This window comes from Xenopus tropicalis, chromosome 4 (genome assembly GCF_000004195.4).
Source record: "Xenopus tropicalis strain Nigerian chromosome 4, UCB_Xtro_10.0, whole genome shotgun sequence".
NCBI classification, from domain to species: domain Eukaryota; kingdom Metazoa; phylum Chordata; class Amphibia; order Anura; family Pipidae; genus Xenopus; species Xenopus tropicalis.
This window is the reverse complement of record NC_030680.2, coordinates 30637193-30661055: the sequence shown is the minus strand read 5'-3', so window position 1 is coordinate 30661055 and position 23863 is coordinate 30637193. Positions and strand designations below refer to the sequence as shown.

The following is a 23863-nucleotide window of genomic DNA, read 5'->3' as shown; positions in this document are numbered from 1 at the left end:
TGTGCATCTGAATGACATGCAGGGTAGGGGTGTTAGGGGCATCTATGTGCCTCTCTCACTCTCATAAATCACTTGGATGCACTGATGGACGAATGTGAGTGATACAGCAAGCGCCAACCCATATGTAACCTGCTTTATACACTTACATGCTTGCACTTAAATATGAAAATATTCAGAGGGCGTCTGGTCAGCAGTAAGTTCAAACTGAAGAATTTACCTTCCTGCCTACTAAACCACAATGTATGGCTAGTTAGTTTTGGGTTTACAAGACTTGGCATTATGGGTAACGCACTTTCTTTTTTTCTTTTACAGGGCGAATGTTTATCTTCTTTGGGAACAAGATGTCCTCACAGTTTCAGAACTTCACAACTACATTAATATGTTCAGATGAACTTTCTGCCAATATCCTTCTCTAAATAACACCTATCTGTATAGAGTGGGCCCCCCCTGTATGTATAACAAACACCCCTACAGATCTTCTATGTAAGGATTTAGCATTAAGTATTAATGCCCACTATAGCTCACTGTAAGGTGTGAACCTGAAACTATAAGCTCCATTCAAAACTGGAATGCAGTCGCTTACCTTAATGCGGTGATCCCCAACCAATGACTTGGAGCAATATGTTGCTCACCACCCCTTTGAATGATGCTCCCAGTGGTCTCAAAGCAGGTGCTTATTTTGGAATTCCTGGCTTTGAGGCAAGTTTTGGTTGCATAAAAACCAGGTGTACTGCCAAAAAGAGCTTCTTTTAGGCTGCCAGTCCACATAGAGGCTACCAAATAACCACAATCTTATTGGGCACCCCCAGGAACTTTTTTCATGCCTGTGTTGCTCCCCAACACTTTTCCATTTGAATGTGGCTCACAAGTATAAAAGGTTGGGGACCTCTGCCTTATTGTATATAAATCAGGATTATGTTCAGGAGGTGCTGATTTGAGACCCTAGAAAAATCTGGTTGAAGGTTAAAATGATCTGGGATACCTAAGAAACTAAATGTGAAACTATAATACCAGACATGGAGTCTCCCAGACCATTTTAACCTTTGGTAATGTTCCATAAAATTGCAAATTTTTTTATTTCCTGGTATTTACATAGCACTGACACATTTACACAGCGCTTTACAGAGATTATACATTGTTCACATCAGTATCTGCCCCAGTGGAGTTTACAGTCTCCCTATCAAATTCACAGGCACACTATAGTCTGTTTTATCAGCAACCAATTTACCTGCCTGTTTGTTTTCGGAGCGTGGGGGAAAGGTAGAGTACTCCCCACACAGACATGGGGTGCATATCATGAAATGATTGTAGATGGTGCCCTGGCTGGAATTGAACTCAGGACCCAGCAGGCCCAGATTGGGGTTTAAAATAGGCCCTGTTATTCCAAGTACACAGAGGCCCAAACAGCACCCTACCAGCCTAATAAATAGTGACTGTCTATGGCATCTTACAGCAGCTCATCTGGCATTTGCCAGAATCCACAGATTGCCAGTCTGGGCCTGCTACCCACTAACCCACTGTTGTGCCCCATCTATATTTATATGTGTATGTATGTTTGCAATTGTCCACGTTTCCCAGAGAGCCTCAGCTTTTCCTTGACTGCTAATCATGTCTGAATCTGCAGTCGAAGCCCGCAGAGCCTACCATAGATGGAGGTGCCCAGGTACAGCAGGTGGTGAACGTTGAATGCGTGCAGGAATTTACAGATCTTCCTCTTCTAAACATCCAGTTCAGGTATTTGTGTGCTTGAGTCGCCTTCATATAAGCCGTGGAACAAAATAACTTGTTGCAAGGATGAGAACCTTGGAATCTGCCAGAATGGAGGCAAAAAGAGCAGTATCATGACTTTGCCTGCTATGTATATAGGTGGTCAACGTCAACATTTTGGCTAATTTCTATGCAAGGGAAAAAGAAGGCAAAAGATTTAGATCTGGTGACCCTTTTTATCAGCCCATTCTATTATACATCTGTATCTATCTGCATATACCTTTTTCTATTAGGTATCATGTAGAGTCAGGGCCAAAATTAAAACTGACAGACACCTTATTGGTTGCCCAGTAGTGTTTTTCTGTTTGTTTGGGCAAATGGCCCAGACAAGTGGACCTGTCACTTTTGTTATGCACTAGTGCCCTATTCACCCAACAAGAAATTACCTGAGCAGATTTTCAAGTCGGACCTTCCTCAAAACTACCCACGCAAGGTGCATTATGGTGGAAATTTGACCAATTACCAGACCACATTTGGCTATATAGGTCCGCCTTAAGGCTAAAGGCATGGTCATCATTCAGGACAGAAGGTTTCCTTTCAAATGAACAGAATCAGCTGCCAGCAGAAATACTGTCTACAGCCTTATGCAGTGTATCTCAAACTAACCAGCCAAACTTGCAAGGTCTTAGTAGCTTCATTATTAAGAATAAATTGCATTAGTTGCTGCTACTTCTTTATAACAGGTCTAAAGGTGGCCATGCACAGCCAGATTTAACCTGCCAAGTTGAGTCCTTTAGACCAATTTGGCAGTTATCTGCCCAAGTATGGGGACCCCTGACGGCCTTACCCAACCGATATCTGGCCAAAAATTGGCTCCATGTCAATCAGGTAGGTTTGATTTTTTTTATTGGATCAGGACTGCATTGGCTCATTGATGCAGCCCTCGCTTCTATCTCCATCATACTTCAGTTCTTTGGCCCTAGGGATAAACAATCAAATTAACCTGATATTGGCCACCTTAGGTGGGCACATTGGGGAAAGATCCTCTTGTTTAGTAATCTTGCCAAGCGAGCAAATCTTCTAATGTATGACCGCCTTAAGTTGTTCTCCTTTAAAGCATCCCATATGGAGACACGTTCATACTCTCAGAAGGACCCCTGTCTAATGTTAATCCTTTTATGTTGAATGTGAAATTCTTTTTTTGTTCCTCTAGATACGGAGGAGCATTCCAGAATGTATCGGTGAAGCTGCCTATCACACTGAATAAGTTCTTTCAGCCAACAGAAATGAACTCTCAGGATTTTTTCCAGCGTTGGAAGCAGCTTAGCAGGTACAGAGCTATGCAGAACCCGAAGCATCCAATCCAATATTTTGTTATGTTGTGCTGTTCCAAGCAATATAAATATCAGATACTCACTGTAAAGCTGTAAAATACAGTGATATGGGAGTATCCAATATCTTCATTGCTTGGGACAAAAGTGTTTGCTTTCAGATCACTTTTGTTTCTAAGAATATGAGATAAAAGACTTGGGGCAGCTTGCATTAAGCTGGTAATAAGTGCAGTTTTTGTGATATCTCCACAGCCCTAATCAAGAGGTCCAGAAAATTTTCAAGGCAAAGAACCCAATGGATACAGATATCACAAAGGCCAGGGTGAGTCTACGCGCTGCTCACATACAGAGCATAGACAAGCAGAACGAATCAAAGAATGGGATTGCACTAACATCTTTTTCTTTTGAAACTTTTAAAAGGCTGTGGGCTAGCAGATTGATACACGCATCTTCCTTATTTACCTTTTTATGAATATGTTAACCTTTGTACTGTAGGGGGCCAGGCATACACAGCTGTGGCTGGGCAGTCTGCATGACTTCAGACTGTTTTCAGCTAGTGCCACAGAGGGGCGGATTCATGGCCTGTGGATAAACTCAGGCAAAGAGTCCGTTGCACACTGTCGTTGTACATGAGCAGTTATGTGATGTACATAGTACTGTAATTCTGCACCCAAACACAACTTGACCTTTTTTGAAAGAAAATATAATTTCAAGCAACTTTGCAATATACATCCGTTAAAAAATATGCAGCCTTTTCATGATTTTTTATGAAATAATATGGTTTGGAAAAGTTCCCTAAGCCTGGCCCCTTGTTCTGATTTTGGTCCCAAAGTATATTATAGCATGTCTACTTTTTAGCTTCTCTATTTTCACATCTAATAGACTCATTCATGGTTCTGTTTCCATGTCAGCTCATTGGATTTGGCCCAGCTGTCATGGATAATGTGGATCCAAACCCGTCCAATTACGTAGCTGCTGGAATCATCCAGGCCAAAACCCGACAAGTTGGGTGCCTTTTAAGGCTTGAACCCAATGAGCAGGCCCAGGTTAGTGATGTCGCAGAGCAAAGAGGCTGCTTTTTTCCTTTCTTATGTTAAGTAATGGAAGCTTTATTTTATGTTTAGATAGGACTTTGGGTTGTAAGGACTGAGCAATAACATTATTTTATCTTCTCCGCCATGTAGATGTACCGGCTCACTATACGCACAAGCAAAGAAGAGGTTTCCCAGACGTTATGTGACCTGCTTTCTGAGCAGTTTTAATCCGCCATCCTGCTGGCCCCGAAACTCCTTGTCTTTGTGATCTCCCACTCCTGCCTTCCAGTCGTTCATCTCAGTGACAATAAATATTACATACACATTGGGGTCTTCCTGTTATTTAGCGCCTTTATTCAGTTATCAAAGCATTCACTGTGTGTTTTCTATCAGGGGATGATCTTCTCCCTTTATTTATATACAGTGACAGCCCCAGGTCATTTCTTCCTGTTTCAGCAAACAAAATCTGACAATAATGTATCAGAGCAGCAGCAGAATTATCTAATTACTGGGTTATTTCATTCACTTCAGCAGGAGACAGGCTTTCACATGTTCAAGTTGGTTCTTTATAACCATCATATAACATTGTTATGTAATAAACTGTACCTTTAAAAAAAATCAGTTCCATTTAAATAAATGGGTGTCTTTTAATAGAAATAGTAACAAGTTATGGGTCCATGGAAGATATCATTCACTGTAAGTCTAAAGCAAAGGGACTTGCATTGCAGTCTTGCTCCATGTGCTTTAAAGGCAGGGGGGACTGGTATATTCCATTCCTCCTGATCAATAGTCTGACGTTGGTCATGTGCTGAGTGTATTCCTTTACGGTAATGACAGATTAGAAGTTTAGCAGTAATGAAAAGGCCAGTGACTCGATACAGGTCAGACAGGAATTTTAATCTAACTGGTTCTCTCCAAAAGTACTACAGGGACCAAGTACATAGTTTTTCTTGTCCTAAACGCTTTTCTTAGAGCAGGTAGTACGGGCGAGACCCAATTGGAGCGGTACAAGCACTTTTGAATGGGCAGGTAGGGGGCAAAATAGCTCTCACCCATCCAGCCCTTACTAATACAGCGCTGACTGAGAGGGCCACCATCAGGAGGGGAGAAGGAGGGACAATTTACCAAGCCACGTAAAAAAATCTTTTGTAAGGGGGCCTAGTTGCATCGTGAAAGTTACGCAAATTGTGTAAGTTACATATAAAATTATACCAGAATGTATGCAATTTACATAACTTCTGCAAAAACTGCTTAGTGAACTACATAACTTACCCAGAAACTAAAGTAACTTGTGTATCAAGCAAAAGACAATGCAGAGAAGGTTTGTAGAAACAAACTCCGTTGAGAACCAATTAATTAAAAAACTTAAAAGACCTCCAGGCGCTAAAAGCCCCCTTAACTATCACTGCCTAGACCCCCCTTACCTCTCCCTTATCACATAGTTTATAAGTTTAAACTCTGTCCCTATCACTAACCCCTAGCTAAAAATGCAGATAAATTACTGGTTATTAGGCCCCACACCAACATCATTGGGCCCCTTGTGCAAATAAAAACTTATGCAAATAATGTATTTTCAAAGAAACTTACTTAAAAACAACCAGTGCACCAGAGGCCCCCCTTTAGATTAGAGGAACAGAGCTTCCATTTAAAGCAGCGTAGGTGTTTTTTCACGGTGAGGGCAGTGAGGTTGGGGAATGCCCTTCCTAGTGATGTGGTAATGGCAGATTCTGTTAATGCCTTTAAGAGGGGCCTGGATGAGTTCTTGAACAATCAGAATATCCAAGGCTATTGTGATACTAATATCTACAGTTAGTATTGATGTTGGTATATATGGTTTATGTATGTGAGTGTATAGATCAATAGGTCAGTATGGGTCTGTATGTGAGTGGATAGATACGTCAGTATGGGTCTGTATGTGAGTGTATAGATAGGTCAGTATGGGTCTGTATGTGAGTGTATAGATAGGTCAGTATGGGTCTGTATGTGAGTGGATAGATAGGTCAGTATGGGTCTGTATGTGAGTGGATAGATAGGTCAGTATGGGTCTGTATGTGAGTGGATAGATAGGTCAGTATGGGTCTGTATGCGAGTGCATAGATAGGTCAGTATGGGTCTGTATGTGAGTGGATAGATAGGTCAGTATGGGTCTGTATGTGAGTGGATAGATAGGTCAGTATGGGTCTGTATGCGAGTGGATAGATAGGTCAGTATGGGTCTGTATGCGAGTGCATAGACAGGTCAGTATGGGTCTGTATGTGAGTGGATAGATAGGTCAGTATGGGTCTGTATGCGAGTGCATAGATAGGTCAGTATGGGTCTGTATGCGAGTGCATAGATAGGTCAGTATGGGTCTGTATGCGAGTGGATAGATAGGTCAGTATGGGTCTGTATGTGAGTGGATAGATAGGTCAGTATGGGTCTGTATGCGAGTGGATAGATAGGTCAGTATGGGTCTGTATGCGAGTGGATAGATAGGTCAGTATGGGTCTGTATGCGAGTGCATAGATAGGTCAGTATGGGTCTGTATGCGAGTGGATAGATAGGTCAGTATGGGTCTGTATGCGAGTGCATAGACAGGTCAGTATGGGTCTGTATGTGAGTGGATAGATAGGTCAGTATGGGTCTGTATGCGAGTGCATAGATAGGTCAGTATGGGTCTGTATGCGAGTGGATAGATAGGTCAGTATGGGTCTGTATGTGAGTGTATAGATAGGTCAGTATATGGGTCTGTATGTGAGTGTATAGATAGGTCAGTATATGGGTCTGTATGTGAGTGTATAGATAGGTCAGTATGGGTCTGTATGTGAGTGTATAGATAGGTCAGTGTGGGTCTGTATGTGAGTGGATAGATAGGTCAGTATGGGTCTGTATGTGAGTGTATAGATAGGTCAGTATGGGTCTGTATGTGAGTGGATAGATAGGTCAGTATGGGTCTGTATGTGAGTGGATAGATAGGTCAGTATGGGTCTGTATGTGAGTGTATAGGTCAGTGTGGGTCTGTATGTGAGTGGATAGATAGGTCAGTATGGGTCTGTATGTGAGTGGATAGATAGGTCAATGTGGGTCTGTATGTGAGTGGATAGATAGGTCAGTGTGGGTCTGTATGTGAGTGTATAGATAGGTCAGTGTGGGTCTGTATGTGAGTGGATAGATAGGTCAGTGTGGGTCTGTATGTGAGTGGATAGATAGGTCAGTATGGGTCTGTATGTGAGTGGATAGATAGGTCAGTATGGGTCTGTATGTGAGTGGATAGATAGGTCAGTATGGGTCTGTATGTGAGTGGATAGATAGGTCAGTATGGGTCTGTATGTGAGTGGATAGATAGGTCAGTGTGGGTCTGTATGTGAGTGTATAGATAGGTCAGTGTGGGTCTGTATGTGAGTGGATAGATAGGTCAGTATGGGTCTGTATGTGAGTGGATAGATAGGTCAGTATGGGTCTGTATGTGAGTGGATAGATAGGTCAGTATGGGTCTGTATGTGAGTGGATAGATAGGTCAGTATGGGTCTGTATGTGAGTGGATAGATAGGTCAGTATGGGTCTGTATGTGAGTGGATAGATAGGTCAGTATGGGTCTGTATGTGAGTGGATAGATAGGTCAGTATGGATCTGTATGTGAGTGTATAGATAGATCAGTATAGGTTGTGTGTGCTGGGTTTACTTGGATGGGTTGAACTTTGACTCTGGTCTTTTTTTTCAACCCTATGTAACTATTGCACCCCTTTTTTTTTTTTGCACTTTCCACCCTGACTTCCAGTTGGAAAATGAGCCAAATACTATTACTATTTTTCCATAAATGTGCTTACTGTACATGATAGGCCTCATCAGACAATTAATGGACAGAGTTCTCTCTTTTGCTCCCACACTACTTCCTGTTACAGTTAGAGCTGCATTATTTCCAGGGAGCACACAGCCCATATACTCATATATAAATTCCAGCTCGGCAAGATTCTTTAATAGGACACTTAATATGATATAAACTATCTGTTAGTATTCATTCTGGGGGTATAGTTCCCCTTAATGTTTCAGATATTCGGGCACCTTCCAAAGGGCCCAATAAAAATTTTCCATCCTTTCTAATTGTTGAGGCGACTGATATCCAAGGCTTTTGCCAATATTGGCTGCCTTGTCTCCATACACACACTGAATATTGTTTTGTACAACAATATCGATGCATGTATGGTCACCTTTAGACAAAAGATTTATAAAAGATGGAAATAAGGTACTTTGAACTTTCCCATTTATCAATAACATTGTCAATGAATTGACCATATAGCAAAGCTAATTAAGGTATCAGTTTGTTAATGTGTTTGCTTTGAAGGAGAACTAAAACCTACTGATACTTTATTTTTTTCTAGAGTGAGTGATAGCTTTTTGACTCCTGCTGTGCCAAAACCTTCCCACATACCAGCAGCAAGAGGCACAAGATTGGGGCCACTCTTTGGTAATCTATTATTACTGCAAAAGTAAAAAATAGTATAAAGACTACAGAAATAGAACTGGTCCAAAGATAACTGTAGTCTAAACCATATACTCACTTAAACTATTAAACCATGCCTTTCTGACCACAGGAGGGCGATCTCATTACTCAGTTGGCATGTGCATTTCATAGAAAGCAATCAAGACCAATTACACATAAGTCCTTACAGTACTTCTAAATGGGGAAATGCACTTTCTTCCTCTTAGTCACTGGGATGCCCAGCAGCTGTGGCCGCACTGTGCAGCAAAATTTCCATTGATTGAGCTTTCTCCCCAGATTAACAAAAGAGAGCATAACTAGTACAAGTGGCACTAAGTGAATCCGGTCAGTCGGTGTCGGACTGAGACGGCAGGGGCCCACCAAGAAACCCTGGACCATGGGCCCACTCTCAGAGATTTCCTGGTATCCTGGAGGGCCAGTCCGACACTGCAGTCAGGGACCCACAGTGTCAGCTCCTGTCTGCTAGGCAAAAATAGAAGTGGGTTATTTACTAAGTGCAGGACGGGGTGTAAAGTGCACAAAATAAGCAAACTGCCATGTTTTTACGTGCACAAATGTTCATTAGTTCACTGCAGATCTCTTTGGTCCAAAATGAGCCACAGAGACCCGAATGTGCCCTATGAATACAGTGCTACTGATGTATTCATGAGGGGTTGGAGGCACATAAGCATCCCCCTACCCCTAACTTGCGTCATTTCCAATCTGGCGCTAAGTGCAGATGGCGGCTGGATCTTAAAGACAAGGGAGTTGCGCATTTTCATTTAGCAATGCACCCAGAGACATAATAATGTCCCCATATTTTCTGCAGCTATAAAACTCTTACTTCTTTAGAAGCACTGTAAGCCTTAGAAACACAGTTGGGGGATCCCTAAAAAGGTGCTGGAATTCTATAACAATGTAATGTATAAACTCAATTCCTTTTCATTAAAAGCTTAAAACACAGAGACCTGCGCGACAGAAACTTTATTCCTTCAAAGAAGAGGATACAAATCATTATCATTTTACAAACCAGGCATGGACATGAAACATAAGGAGCAAGAGTCTACCCAAAGGATTATGGGTAAACTTGGACTAATACTATTTAGGAATGTGTTAAGAATGATTGAATGATGAATTTTAGGGTACATTATATAAATATTCTCAAAATGCACATATTTCTTTGGCAACATAAATGATAAGGATATGATGAGAGGCCACTAAATATCTTAACTCCCTGTGGAATTATACAGAAAACAATGCAGTCGAAAACCACTTTTGTAGAATCTTTTCATGCTTTGGGCCCTGATTCTTTCGTGCCTATGCAAGAGCTTTGCCGGGATTTGCTTTGGCGGAATTTGCGCACGGCTTATAGTTGCATATGCATTCTTTGAAGATCTTGATGGTGACGGTGACTGATTTTGTAGCATTGGGACACTTTAGGTCAACATCCTTGCTTTGTGCTGTGTTCAGTTGGGGCGCACAACAGCCACAGTTTTCCTCCACGGACGTGAAGTCATCATTGTACCTGTAGAATACGTGTGTTACACAAATAAAGTGAGATAAAACTTTAATAAAACCACTCAAAAGCCATGTTTTTCAGATGTAGGCTGCAAGTAAGACGATATTGGGGGTCCAACTGGAAACTTTAGATAAGGGTTGACAATTCCTTCCCTATCTTCTTTTCAATATTGTGAATTTCCAGGAGACCAAGAGTTGCTGTGCTTGGCACAACCTCACTTTAGCCCATAGGTGAAGTAGACTATGTTGGGTATTGGAGGGTACACTGATGCCTGGGTCCACTCTGAGCTCTTTTAGCCCAAAACCAAAAATGTTCCAACCATGACAGCAGTTTCTGTTTGGCCAATGAGCCAGTTCACCATAAAACTGAACCGAAGGGAACTAGTTTATTGATTATTCTGCTACCCACTGTAGTGATGTGCGGGCTGGGTCAAAACCCATGGATTTGGAGAGTTCAAGCCGACATTTGCAAAAGATTTGCGAGTTGCAGACAGGTTAGGGCTAAACTTTTCCTTCCACCCACCCCGTCTGCAATCTTAATGTGCTCGGCTTCTGCCAGCCTCTATTTATAGGCGCACACCTGCCCTGTCCCACCCCCTTTGTGATGTCAGAGATGGGGTTAAAGTTCTTACCATGACTCGGATTCACAGTAGCCGTGGCATTTAGTCAGTGTGACATTAGCAGAGCAGCCATTCTGTGTTATTGTGTGTTGGTACTGCTGGATACTACATACGCCTGTTGCAATAGAAACACAGGACACAGCTTAGTTATTTATTCCAGGGTTTTCTAACAGTACAAGAGGGTCTAAACAGAAAAGGGAGTTCAACATATTAATGGCAATACAAATAATCTCTGGATGAATCTCTTTTTGTGATTGTGGGGGGTCAGAGACCCCCGCCCCCCAGCTGCCAGATGGCAGTTTACATTTGGGGGGGGGAAAAGTATTTAAAAATGTTAAAGAAAGAAAATAAAGTCAAACAAGGTGCACAACACTTGGGGGCACATTTACTAATCCACGAACGTCCGAAAAGCGTCCGAATGCGTTTTTTCGTAATGATCGGTACTTTGTTACTTTTTCGCGAACTGTCACGACTTTTTCGAGCTCTCAATACGAAAGTTGCGACAATTCGCGAAAGTCGTAATGGCAATGAAAAAGTCGCGACAATTCACGAAATTTGTTATGGCTATGAAAAAGTCGCGACAATTCGCGCAAGTCGTACCGGTTACGAAAAAGTCGTGACAATTTACAGGAAAGTCATAACGGCGACGAAAAAATCGCAAAAATACGAAAAAGTCGCAAAATGTTCGTTTTCCAATCCGAATTTTTCTCATTCGGATTCGGATTCGTGGATTAGTAAATCAGCCCCTTGGACTGCTACATTAATTCCTTAATTTGATCTGTGTGACCAGGGTCGGACTGGGCCGCCGGGACACCGGGAAAAATCCCGGTGGGCCCCGGCCCTAGTGGGCCCCGGCGGCCCAGTCCGACCTTTGCCGGCGCTCCCCGCTACTGACTGTTCCTCCCCGACGCGTTCAATTTATACGCGCTCGGGGAGGACGTCAGGCGGGGGCCCTTCGGGGGGGTTAGGGGGGCCCTTGGGGGGGTTAGGGGACGCGGCTGGGGCACCTGCAGGGCCCCTGGGGCGGGAGCCCCGGTGGGCCCTGCACCCCCCAGTCCGACCCTGTGTGTGACAAACTCTGATCTATTGGGGCAAGCGAGGATCCATTATAGCACACACGTACCTGTATAAACAAGTAATTAAAGCTCCTTTAAAAATATATTAAAGAGTTACTACTGGGACTTCTCTCTGAGTTTCTTTGGATCAGGACACAAGGGAACCCCTACAGGGGTACCATTGGTAGTAACAGTCCTAGTTTAAGTAAGAATTAGTTCTCTAGGTGCCTGGATGCTTAAAAATAAATATGACTTACTTGCTGGGGTAGATGTCGAAGGTTGATCAGGCGCTGTGACTAAAAGAGACATTAATAGCGGTAATATGTTAAAAGTTATAAATGGATACCTTAAAGAGCCTTCAGCTATAACATCAGTGGGTTTAATATGAAAAGGTGTTTAGTGTGTTTCCCAAAAATAAAACTTTTTATGGATGTGTATAAAGGCCAGATCATTTCTATATATAAATATACTTTCCCAAAGGGAAAGTATATAATCTTACGAGGAAAAAATCCTGTCTTGGCTCTTGGCAGTCTCGTTCCACCCTTCATTATAACATATAAACGGTGTACACATTTGATTTAACTTTTAGCTTTTATTTTTTATAGTTTGAATTTTATTATTTGCCTTCTCTTTCCAGTTTGCAATGTAAAATACTGGTCAACCACTGCATGCTTTAACCTTGCAACTAGAAAGCTGCTAAATTCCAAACTATAAAGATTCTAAATAATTAACAAAAACACAGAAAATAAAAAAACAAAGGCCAGTTGCAAATTGTCTCAGAATATCCCTGTCTACATCATACTTAAGTGGCAGTGACACTGCACATGCTCAGTGAGCTCTGGGCTACTATTGGAAGCTAAGGGAAATCAGTAAAACAATAGCAAAGATGCTCAATTCTGATGCCTCGGTTTCCTTGGTACCATGTAATGTGAATCTAAATAAATTAATAATCAGCCTAATCTACTGTTTATAATAGGGATTCGGCCGAACCTCAAATGCTTGGTGAAAGATTCAGCCAAACCAAATCTGAATCCTAATTTGCACAGGTAAATCAGGAAAAGGTAGGTATAGAGAACCGCCCTCTCAGTGAAAAATGTTCAATTTCCGTATTTATGTGACAAAAAGTCACCTGGTTTTAAGGATTCGGATAGGCCAGGAGCATGGACTTGTCCCAGTCCTGATGAAATCTTGGCGAATCCTGAAGCAAATCCTGGATTCACTGCATCCCTAGTTTATATACAGTATATTGTGAGTTGATCCCTAAGTTCAGGTAACTGGAAGAAGCCTAGAGCATGTGCTGTGAATTAGCTTAAAAGAAGAAAAAATGGGGGCATATCCTGAGGCACAGTTCTTCACCACTAAAGGGCTGTGGTGGCCTTGGGCTGGTACAGACCCTAAAACAGGGATCCCCAACCTTATATACCCATAAGCCACATTCAAATGGAAAAAGTTTTGGAAAACAACACAAGCATGGAAAAAGTTCCTGGAGGTGCCAATAAGAGCTATCATTGGCTATTTGATGGCCGCTATGTTGACTGGCAGCCTACTGAAGGCTCTGTTTGGCAATTACACTGGGTTTTTATGCAACCAAAACTTGCCTCCTAACTAGAAATTCAAAAAATAAGCACCTGCTTTGAGGCCACTGGGAGCAATATCCAAAGGTTTGGCGAGCAGCATGTTGCTCACAAGCCACTGGTTGGGGAACACTGCCCTAAAACATAACTTAAAACATACAGTATATGTAGCATATTAAGCCTAAACCTAAAACATATACAGGTATAGGATCCGTTATCCGAAAACCTATTATCCATAAAGTTCCGAATTACGCAAAGGCCATCTCCCATAGACTCCATTATAAGTAAATAATTCTAATTTGTGAAAATGATTTCCTTTTTCCCTGTAATAATAAAACAGTACCTGTACTTGATCCCAACTAAGATATAATTACCCCTTATTGGGGGCAGAACAGCTCTATTGGGTTTATTTAATGGTTAAATGATTCCCTTTTCTCTGTAATAATAAAACAGTACCTGTACTTGATCCCAACTAAGATATAATTACCCCTTATTGGGGGCAGAACAGCCCTATTGGGTTTATTTAATGGTTAAATGATTCCCTTTTCTCTGTAATAATAAAACAGTACCTGTACTTGATCCCAACTAAGATATAATTACCCCTTATTGGGGGCAGAACAGCCCTATTGGGATTATTTAATGGTTAAATGATTCCCTTTTCTCTGTAATAATAAAACAGTACCTGTACTTGATCCCAACTAAGATATAATTACCCCTTATTGGGGGCAGAACAATCCTATTGGGTTTATTTAATGGTTAAATGATTCCCTTTTCTCTGTAATGATAAAACAGTAACTTGTACTTGATCCCAACTAAGATATAATTACCCCTTATTGGGGGCAGAACAGCCCTATTGGGTTTATTTAATGGTTAAATGATTCCCTTTTCTCTGTAATAATAAAACAGTACCTGTACTTGATCCCAACTAAGATATAATTACCCCTTATTGGGGCAGAACAGCCCTATTGGGTTTATTTAATGGTTAAATGATTCCCTTTTCTCTGTAATAATAAAACAGTACCTGTACTTGATCCCAACTAAGATATAATTACCCCTTATTGGGGGCAGAACAGCCCTATTGGGTTTATTTAATGGTTAAATGATTCCCTTTTCTCTGTAATAATAAAACAGTACATGTACTTGATCCCAACTAAGATATAATGAATCCTTATTGGAGGCAAAACAATCCTATTGGGTTTATTCCATATGTAAATGATTTTTAAGCAGACTTAAGGTATGGAGATCCAAATTATGGAAAGATCCCATATCCAGAAAAACCCAGGTCACAAGCATTCTGGATAATAGGTCCCATACCCGTATATAGCATATCAAGCCTAGTTCTTTATTGAAGTTTAACTATCTCTTATTTTGTTTCCTTCCGGCTCTTTTGACCTGATTAGTATTAAAGTTAACCTAATCCACAACCTATAATTACTAGGACATTTTACAATGAATTTGGACAGAATAAATTCTGTTGCCACTGCACATCTGAAGTTACTCCAGATCACAGCACTTCATTAAGAACACAAACTTACCATGGGGGGTCGTGTGATGTGTTGTTGTGTTTTCTTTGGGTGTGCTAGAGGTAACTGGAAAGGTAACAGTAATTGATGGTGAAGAGTTGCTGATTGTGGTGGTATGTGTGGCCTCTGTATGTTTTGTTTCAGTAGTTGTTGCTGTTGAGGTAACTGTGGTGGTTGACTCTGAAGTGACTGGTGTGACTGTCATGTTGGTTGTGCTAACTGGAGGTGTAGTTTTAGTTGTGGTAACTGGGGGGTTGGTGGTTGTAGAAATGGTTGATGCTAAGGAGCTAGAGGGATGTGTTGTTTGTGAAGTTGGAAACTTTGTAGATGCCATATGACTGGTGCTGGTTGTTTTAGAAAGTGTTGTAGAAGTGGTTGGTGTTGTTTTGACTATCACAGAAGTGGAAGGCTTTGGGGTCACAGTAGTGATTCTTGTTGATGTAATTTCTGTTGGCTTGATTGCTGTAGAATAAAACCAAATACTGTAAATTATTTGCTGCATTTCTATATTTTGCATGAATCATTTAGAAGAACAAAATGAAAAGGTATATAATGGCAGGAGCATAAAAAGAACCCTAAATCAAAATTTGCCAGTTTCAACATTAGGCTCTCCAAGCTGGTTAATCAGTACAGGATGATAAAGAGCTGAGACTGAGCTGAGAAACCATACTGGAAAACCATATCATTTTAATTGAAAGAAATTCTAATAGAAAAATACCGGAAGATGTGCAATTTAACCAAAACTTTGAATTCTGGTTTACATACAAATAGAAACTTTTTAATTACACTGAAACCATTTCAGGAGAACCATTTTTAGTCATCATTTCCCAAAACCTGTGCATTTTTTAGATATACTGTAGCCTAAAGATAGGGAACAGTACTGCAAGAGACAAAGCTACAGATTTATTCAACTGGAACTGGGGAATCCTAAAGAATTCCAAGCAGTTCAAAGACATTTTTAAATATAAATATAATACTGAGTTAAAGTTATAAAAGACATCTTATTGGTTGCTATGGGCTGCAACATCTGGGAAACTTGCTTAAGCAGGCAGTAAGTATAGGCTTCCTGAAGAGCCTGTCAGTCACAGATTCTTCTTTTTATGCACTGGTAATATGGCACAAAGATTTATATCTCATATAGAGAGAGGCAAATAAATGAAGGCAGACTACATCATGGGCAAAAAAATAGTAATTTGCAGCCACCATAGATTTCTGAATGAAAAAACTAATTAAGCAGATAAAAAGAAAAGAAAGCTTAAATATGTAAAAGTAATTGTAAGATATAAAACAGAGCAAATATGTATACATATTGCAAGCTAACAGCCAATTGTATTCAAAACGTCACAGGAATTTTACATGTAAACAATAAACATTAAACTTACTTGTAGAATGTATTGAAGTTGAAAATTCAATAGGAGCAGTTGGGGGAGGATGGGTTGAAGAAGGATAAATTATGTGAGGAGTTGTTGACTGGGTAGTTAAGGTTCTGGTGGGAGTTACGGAAGAACTGGCTGTTGATGTATGGCTTATTGTTGGACTGGTAACTGAAGTAGTAAATGTTGGATGCAATGGTGAAGATGGGCTTGGAGAAGGAGTCGTTAAGGTTACAGGTGTAGTTGTTATTGGAGAAGTTGTTGATGTTGTATGAGACGTTGAGGTTGTGTTTGGTGTGGTTGTTGTATGGGATGTGAATGGTGTATGTGTTGTTTTAGTTGTAGTTGTAGTTGTAACTGGCGTACTCACAGTAGATATTGGATGAGTAGAAAGACTTGTTGATGTATGGGGTGTACTTGAACTTTCAGTTGTAGTTGTTATTGGAGAAGTTGTTGAAGTTGTGCTTGGAGTGGTTGTTGTGTGGGATGTAGATGAAATATGTGTTGTTTCAGTTGAAGTTGTGACTGGAGTACTGCTTGTCACGGTTGATGTTGGATAAGTGATAGAAGGTGTTGTTGTGGATGTTGTCGATGTATGGGGTATGCTTGGAGTGATTGTAGTTAGAGTTGTAGTTGTTGTTGGAGAAGTGGTTGATGTTGTATGAGAAGTTGAAGTTGTGCTTGGAGTAGTTGTTGTGTGGGATGTGGATGAAGTATGTGTTGTTTCAGTTGAAGTTGTAACTGGAGTACTGCTTGTCACTGTTGATGTTGGATAAGTGATAGAAGGTGTTGTTGAGGAAGTTGTTGATGTATGGGGTGTGCTTGGAGTAGATATACTTATAATTGTAGTTGATATTGGAGAAGATGTTGTGCTTGGAGTGGATGTTATAGGAGAAGTTGATGTTGTATGAGAAGTTGAAGTTGTGCTTGGAGTAGATTTGTGGGATGTGGATGGTGTATGTGTTGTTCCAGTTGTAGTTGTAACTGGAGTGGATGTAGTTACAGTTGTAGTTGTTATTGGAGAAGTTGTTGATGTTGTTGTATGAGAAGTTGAAGTTGTGCTTGGAGTAGTTGTTGTGAGGGGTGTGGATGAAGTATGTGTTGCTTCAGTTGAAGTTGTAACTGGAGTACTGCTTGTCACGGTTGATGTTGGATGAGAAGTAGAAGGTGTTGTTGAGGATGTTGTTAATGTATAGGGTGTGCTTGGAGTAGATGTAGTTACAGTTGTAGTTGTTATTGGAGAAGTTGTTGATGTTGTTGTATGAGAAGTTGAAGTTGTGCTTGGAGTAGTTGTTGTGTGGGATGTGGATGAAGTATGTGTTGTCTCAGTTGTAGTTGTAACTGGAGTACTCACAGTAGATATTGGATGAGTAGTAGAAGCTGTTGATGTATGGGGTGTGCTTGGAGTAGATGTAGTTACAGTTGTAGTTGTTATTGGAGAAGTTGTTGATGTTGTTGTATGAGAAGTTGAAGATGTGCTTGGAGTAGTTGTTGTGTGGGATGTAGATGAAGTATGTGTTGTCTCAGTTGTAGTTGTAACTGGAGTACTCACAGTAGATATTGGATGAGTAGTAGAAGTTGTTGATGTATGGGGTGTGCCTGGAGTAGATGTAGTTACAGTTGTAGTTGTTATTGGAGAAGTTGTTGATGTTGTTGTATGAGAAGTTGAAGTTGTGCTTGGAGTAGTTGTTGTGTGGGATGTGGATGAAGTATGTGTTGTCTCAGTTGTAGTTGTAACTGGAGTACTCACAGTAGATATTGGATGAGTAGTAGAAGTTGTTGATGTATGGGGTGTGCTTGGAGTAGATGTAGTTACAGTTGTAGTTGTTATTGGAGAAGTTGTTGATGTTGTTGTATGAGAAGTTGAAGTTGTGCTTGGAGTAGTTGTTGTGTGGGATGTGGACGAAGTATGTGTTGTCTCAGTTGTAGTTGTAACTGGAGTACTCACAGTAGATATTGGATGAGTAGTAGAAGTTGTTGATGTATGGGGTGTGCTTGGAGTAGATGTAGTTACAGTTGTAGTTGTTATTGGAGAAGTTGTTGATGTTGTTGTATGAGAAGTTGAAGATGTGCTTGGAGTAGTTGTTGTGTGGGATGTAGATGAAGTATGTGTTGTCTCAGTTGTAGTTGTAACTGGAGTACTCACAGTAGATATTGGATGAGTAGTAGAAGTTGATGATGTATGGGGTGTGCTTGGAGTGGATGTAGTTACAGTTGTAGTTGTTATTGGAGAAGTTGTTGATGTTGTTGTATGAGAAGTTGAAGTTGTGCTTGGAGTAGTTCTTGTGTGGGATGTGGATGAAGTATGTGTTGTTTCGGTTGAAGTTGTGACTGGAGAACTGCTTGTCAAGGTTGATGTTGGATGAGAAGTAGAAGGTGTTGTCGAGGATGTTGTTAATGTATGGGGTGTGCTTGGAGTAGATGTAGTTACAGTTGTAGTTGTTATTGGAGAAGTTGTTGATGTTGTTGTATGAGAAGTTGAAGTTGTGCTTGGAGTAGTTGTTGTGTGGGATGTGGATGAAGTATGTGTTGTCTCAGTTGTAGTTGTAACTGGAGTACTCACAGTAGATATTGGATGAGTAGTAGAAGTTGTTGATGTATGGGGTGTGCTTGGAGTAGATGTAGTTACAGTTGTAGTTGTTATTGGAGAAGTTGTTGATGTTGTTGTATGAGAAGTTGAAGATGTGCTTGGAGTAGTTGTTGTGTGGGATGTGGATGAAGTATATGTTGTTTCAGTTGAAGTTGTGACTGGAGAACTGCTTGTCACGGTTGATGTTAGATGAGTAGTAGAAGGTGTTGTTGAGGATGTTGTTAATGTATGGGGTGTGCTTGGAGTAGATGTAGTTACAGTTGTAGTTGTTATTGGAGAAGTTGTTGATGTTGTTGTGTGAGAAGTTGAAGTTGTGCTTGGAGTAGTTGTTGTGTGGGATGTGGATGAAGTATGTGTTGTTTCGGTTGAAGTTGTGACTGGAGAACTGCTTGTCAAGGTTGATGTTGGATGAGAAGTAGAAGGTGTTGTCGAGGATGTTGTTAATGTATGGGGTGTGCTTGGAGTAGATGTAGTTGTAGTTGTTATTGGAGAAGTTGTTGATGCTGTTGTATGAGAAGTTGAAGTTGTGCTTGGAGTAGTTGTTGTGTGGGATGTGGATGAAGTATGTGTTGTCTCAGTTGTAGTTGTAACTGGAGTACTCACAGTAGATATTGGATGAGTAGTAGAAGTTGTTGATGTATGGGGTGTGCTTGGAGTAGATGTAGTTACAGTTGTAGTTGTTATTGGAAAAGTTGTTGATGTTGTTGTATGAGAAGTTGAAGATGTGCTTGGAGTAGTTGTTGTGTGGGATGTGGATGAAGTATGTGTTGTCTCAGTTGTAGTTGTAACTGGAGTACTCACAGTAGATATTGGATGAGTAGTAGAAGTTGTTGATGTATGGGGTGTGCTTGGAGTAGATGTAGTTACAGTTGTAGTTGTTATTGGAGAAGTTGTTGATGTTGTTGTATGAGAAGTTGAAGTTGTGCTTGGAGTAGTTGTTGTGTGGGATGTGGATGAAGTATATGTTGTCTCAGTTGTAGTTGTAACTGGAGTACTCACAGTAGATATTGGATGAGTAGTAGAAGTTGTTGATGTATGGGGTGTGCTTGGAGTAGATGTAGTTACAGTTGTAGTTGTTATTGGAGAAGTTGTTGATGTTGTTGTATGAGAAGTTGAAGTTGTGCTTGGAGTAGTTGTTGTGAGGGGTGTGGATGAAGTATGTGGTGTTTCAGTTGAAGTTGTAACTGGAGTACTGATTGTCACGGTTGTTGTTGGATGAGAAGTAAAGGGTGCTGTTGAGGATGTTGTTAATGTATGGGGTGTGCTTGAAGTAGATGTAGTTGTAGTTGTTATTGGAGAACTTGTTGATGCTGTTGTATGAGAAGTTGAAGTTGTGCTTGGAGTAGTTGTTGTGTGGGATGTGGATGAAGTATGTGTTGTCTCAGTTGTAGTTGTAACTGGAGTACTCACAGTAGATATTGGATGAGTAGTGGAAGTTGTTGATGTTGTTGTGTGAGAAGTTGAAGTTGTGCTTGGAGTAGTTGTTGTGTGGGACGTGGATGAAGTATGTGTTGTTTCGGTTGAAGTTGTGACTGGAGAACTGCTTTTCAAGGTTGATGTTGGATGAGAAGTAGAAGGTGTTGTCGAGGATGTTGTTATTGTATGGGGTGTGCTTGGAGTGGATGTAGTTACAGTTGTAGTTGTTATTGGAGAAGTTGTTGATGTTGTTGTATGAGAAGTTGAAGTTGTGCTTGGAGTAGTTGTTGTGTGGGATGTGGATGAAGTATGTGTTGTCTCAGTTGTAGTTGTAACTGGAGTACTCACAGTAGATATTGGATGAGTAGTAGAAGTTGTTGATGTATGGGGTGTGCTTGGAGTAGATGTAGTTACGGTTGTAGTTGTTATAGGAGAAGTTGTTGATGTTGTTGTATGAGAAGTTGAAGTTGTGCTTGGAGTAGTTGTTGTGTGGGACGTGGATGAAGTATGTGTTGTTTCGGTTGAAGTTGTGACTGGAGAACTGCTTGTCAAGGTTGATGTTGGATGAGAAGTAGAAGGTGTTGTCGAGGATGTTGTTATTGTATGGGGTGTGCTTGGAGTAGATGTAGTTACAGTTGTAGTTGTTATTGGAGAAGTTGTTGATGTTGTTGTATGAGAAGTTGAAGTTGTGCTTGGAGTAGTTGTTGTGTGGGATGTGGATGAAGTATGTGTTGTCTCAGTTGTAGTTGTAACTGGAGTACTCACAGTAGATATTGGATGAGTAGTAGAAGTTGTTGATGTATGGGGTGTGCTTGGAGTAGATGTAGTTACGGTTGTAGTTGTTATAGGAGAAGTTGTTGATGTTGTTGTATGAGAAGTTGAAGTTGTGCTTGGAGTAGTTGTTGTGTGGGACGTGGATGAAGTATGTGTTGTTTCGGTTGAAGTTGTGACTGGAGAACTGCTTGTCAAGGTTGATGTTGGATGAGAAGTAGAAGGTGTTGTCGAGGATGTTGTTATTGTATGGGGTGTGCTTGGAGTGGATGTAGTTACAGTTGTAGTTGTTATTGGAGAAGTTGTTGATGTTGTTGTATGAGAAGTTGAAGTTGTGCTTGGAGTAGTTGTTGTGTGGGATGTGGATGAAGTATGTGTTGTCTCAGTTGTAGTTGTAACTGGAGTACTCACAGTAGATATTGGATGAGTAGTAGAAGTTGTTGATGTATGGGGTGTGCCTGGAGTAGATGTAGTTACAGTTGTAGTTGTTATTGGAGAAGTTGTTGATGTTGTTGTATGAGAAGTTGAAGTTGTGCTTGGAGTAGTTGTTGTGTGGGATGTGGATGAAGTATGTGTTGTCTCAGTTGTAGTTGTAACTGGAGTACTCACAGTAGATATTGGATGAGTAGTAGAAGTTGTTGATGTATGGGGTGTGATTGGAGTAGATGTAGTTACAGTTGTAGTTGTTATTGGAGAAGTTGTTGATGTTGTTGTATGAGAAGTTGAAGTTGTGCTTGGAGTAGTTGTTGTGTGGGATGTGGATGAAGTATGTGTTGTCTCAGTTGTAGTTGTAACTGGTGTACTCACAGTAGATATTGGATGAGTAGTAGAAGTTGTTGATGTATGGGGTGTGCTTGGAGTAGATGTAGTTACGGTTGTAGTTGTTATTGGAGAAGTTGTTGATGTTGTTGTATGAGAAGTTGAAGTTGTGCTTGGAGTAGTTGTTGTGAGGGGTGTGGATGAAGTATGTGGTGTTTCAGTTGAAGTTGTAACTGGAGTACTGCTTGTCACGGTTGTTGTTGGATGAGAAGTAAAGGGTGCTGTTGAGGATGTTGTTAATGTATGGGGTGTGCTTGAAGTAGATGTAGTTGTAGTTGTTATTGGAGAACCTGTTGATGCTGTTGTATGAGAAGTTGAAGTTGTGCTTGGAGCAGTTGTTGTGTGGGATGTGGATGAAGTATGTGTTGTTTCGGTTGAAGTTGTGACTGGAGAACTGCTTGTCAAGGTTGATGTTGGATGAGAAGTAGAAGGTGTTGTCGAGGATGTTGTTAATGTATGGGGTGTGCTTGGAGTAGATGTAGTTACAGTTGTAGTTGTTATTGGAGAAGTTGTTGATGTTGTTGTATGAGAAGTTGAAGTTGTGCTTGGAGTAGTTGTTGTGTGGGATGTGGATGAAGTATGTGTTGTCTCAGTTGTAGTTGTAACTGGAGTACTCACAGTAGATGTTGGATGAGTAGTAGAAGTTGTTGATGTATGGGGTGTGCTTGGAGTGGATGTAATTACAGTTGTAGTTGTTATTGGAGAAGTTGTTGATGTTGTTGTATGAGAAGTTGAAATTGTGCTTGGAGTAGTTGTTGTGTGGGATGTGGATGAAGTATGTGTTGTTTCAGTTGAAGTTGTAACTGGAGTACTGATTGTCACAGTTGATGTTGGATGAGTAGTAGAAGGTGTTGTCGAGGATGTTGTTAATGTATGGGGTGTGCTTGGAGTAGATGTAGTTACAGTTGTAGTTGTTATTGGAGAAGTTGTTGATGTTGTTGTATGAGAAGTTGAAGTTGTGCTTGGAGTAGTTGTTGTGAGGGGTGTGGATGAGGTATGTGGTGTTGAAGTTGTAACTGGAGTACTCACAGTAGATATTGGATGAGTAGTAGAAGTTGTTGATGTATGGGGTGTGCTTGGAGTGGATGTAGTTACAGTTGTAGTTGTTATTGGAGAAGTTGTTGATGTTGTTGTATGAGAAGTTGAAGTTGTGCTTGGAGTAGTTGTTGTGAGGGGTGTGGATGAGGTATGTGGTGTTGAAGTTGTAACTGGAGTACTGATTGTCACGGTTGATGTTGGATGAGTAGTAGAAGGTGTTGAGGATGTTGTTAATGTATGGGGTGTGCTTGGAGTAGATGTAGTTACAGTTGTAGTTGTTATTCGAGAAGTTGTTGATGTTGTTGTATGAGAAGTTGAAGTTGTGCTTGGAGTAGTTGCTGTGTGGGATGTGGATGAAGTATGTGTTGTCTCAGTTGTAGTTGTAACTGGTGTACTCACAGTAGATATTGGATGAGTAGTAGAAGTTGTTGATGTATGGGGTGTGCTTGGAGTGGATGTAGTTACGGTTGTAGTTGTTATTGGAGAAGTTGTTGATGTTGTTGTATGAGAAGTTGAAGTTGTGCTTGGAGTAGTTGTTGTGTGGGACGTGGATGAAGTATGTGTTGTTTCAGTTGAAGTTGTGACTGGAGAACTGCTTGTCAAGGTTGATGTTGGATGAGAAGTAGAAGGTGTTGTCGAGGATGTTGTTAATGTATGGGGTGTGCTTGGAGTAGATGTAGTTACAGTTGTAGTTGTTATTGGAGAAGTTGTTGATGTTGTTGTATGAGAAGTTGAAGTTGTGCTTGGAGTAGTTGTTGTGTGGGACGTGGATGAGGTATGTGTTGTTTCGGTTGAAGTTGTGACTGGAGAACTGCTTGTCAAGGTTGATATTGGATGAGTAGTAGAAGTTGTTGATGTATGGGGTGTGCTTGGAGTGGATGTAGTTACGGTTGTAGTTGTTATTGGAGAAGTTGTTGATGTTGTTGTATGAGAAGTTGAAGTTGTGCTTGGAGTAGTTGTTGTGTGGGACGTGGATGAGGTATGTGTTGTTTCGGTTGAAGTTGTGACTGGAGAACTGCTTGTCAAGGTTGATGT

The 23863-nt window shown here is 40.8% G+C and overlaps 2 protein-coding genes across 10 annotated transcripts in view; one reads left to right on the top strand and one right to left on the bottom strand.

The window, feature by feature from the left end:
• The window catches only part of ap2a2 (adaptor related protein complex 2 subunit alpha 2), a 51353-nt gene extending 46952 nt beyond the window's left edge, over positions 1-4401 (top strand). For 4 of the 5 annotated variants that reach the window (XM_012960784.3, XM_012960782.3, XM_031899971.1 and 1 more), the window contains 6 exons: positions 313-402; positions 1611-1734; positions 2921-3037; positions 3291-3360; positions 3950-4084; positions 4223-4401. In XM_012960784.3, the coding sequence (XP_012816238.1) occupies positions 313-402; positions 1611-1734; positions 2921-3037; positions 3291-3360; positions 3950-4084; positions 4223-4300 (614 nt within the window). In that variant the 3' untranslated portion in view covers positions 4301-4401. The remainder of the gene's footprint in view (positions 1-312; positions 403-1610; positions 1735-2920; positions 3038-3290; positions 3361-3949; positions 4085-4222) is intronic. The other variant, NM_001001209.2, reaches the window with a different exon arrangement.
• A 5097-nt stretch (positions 4402-9498) lies between these two features.
• muc6 (mucin 6, oligomeric mucus/gel-forming) overlaps positions 9499-23863 on the bottom strand; it is a 62613-nt gene continuing 48248 nt past the window's right edge. For 4 of the 5 annotated variants that reach the window (XM_031900592.1, XM_031900595.1, XM_031900593.1 and 1 more), the window contains 6 exons: positions 19749-23684; positions 16204-16913; positions 14834-15283; positions 11982-12020; positions 10682-10784; positions 9499-10056 (listed from right to left, as the gene is read on the bottom strand). In XM_031900592.1, coding sequence (XP_031756452.1) covers positions 9849-10056; positions 10682-10784; positions 11982-12020; positions 14834-15283; positions 16204-16913; positions 19749-23684 — 5446 coding nt within the window. In that variant the 3' untranslated portion in view covers positions 9499-9848. The remainder of the gene's footprint in view (positions 10057-10681; positions 10785-11981; positions 12021-14833; positions 15284-16203; positions 16914-19748; positions 23685-23863) is intronic. The other variant, XM_031900596.1, reaches the window with a different exon arrangement.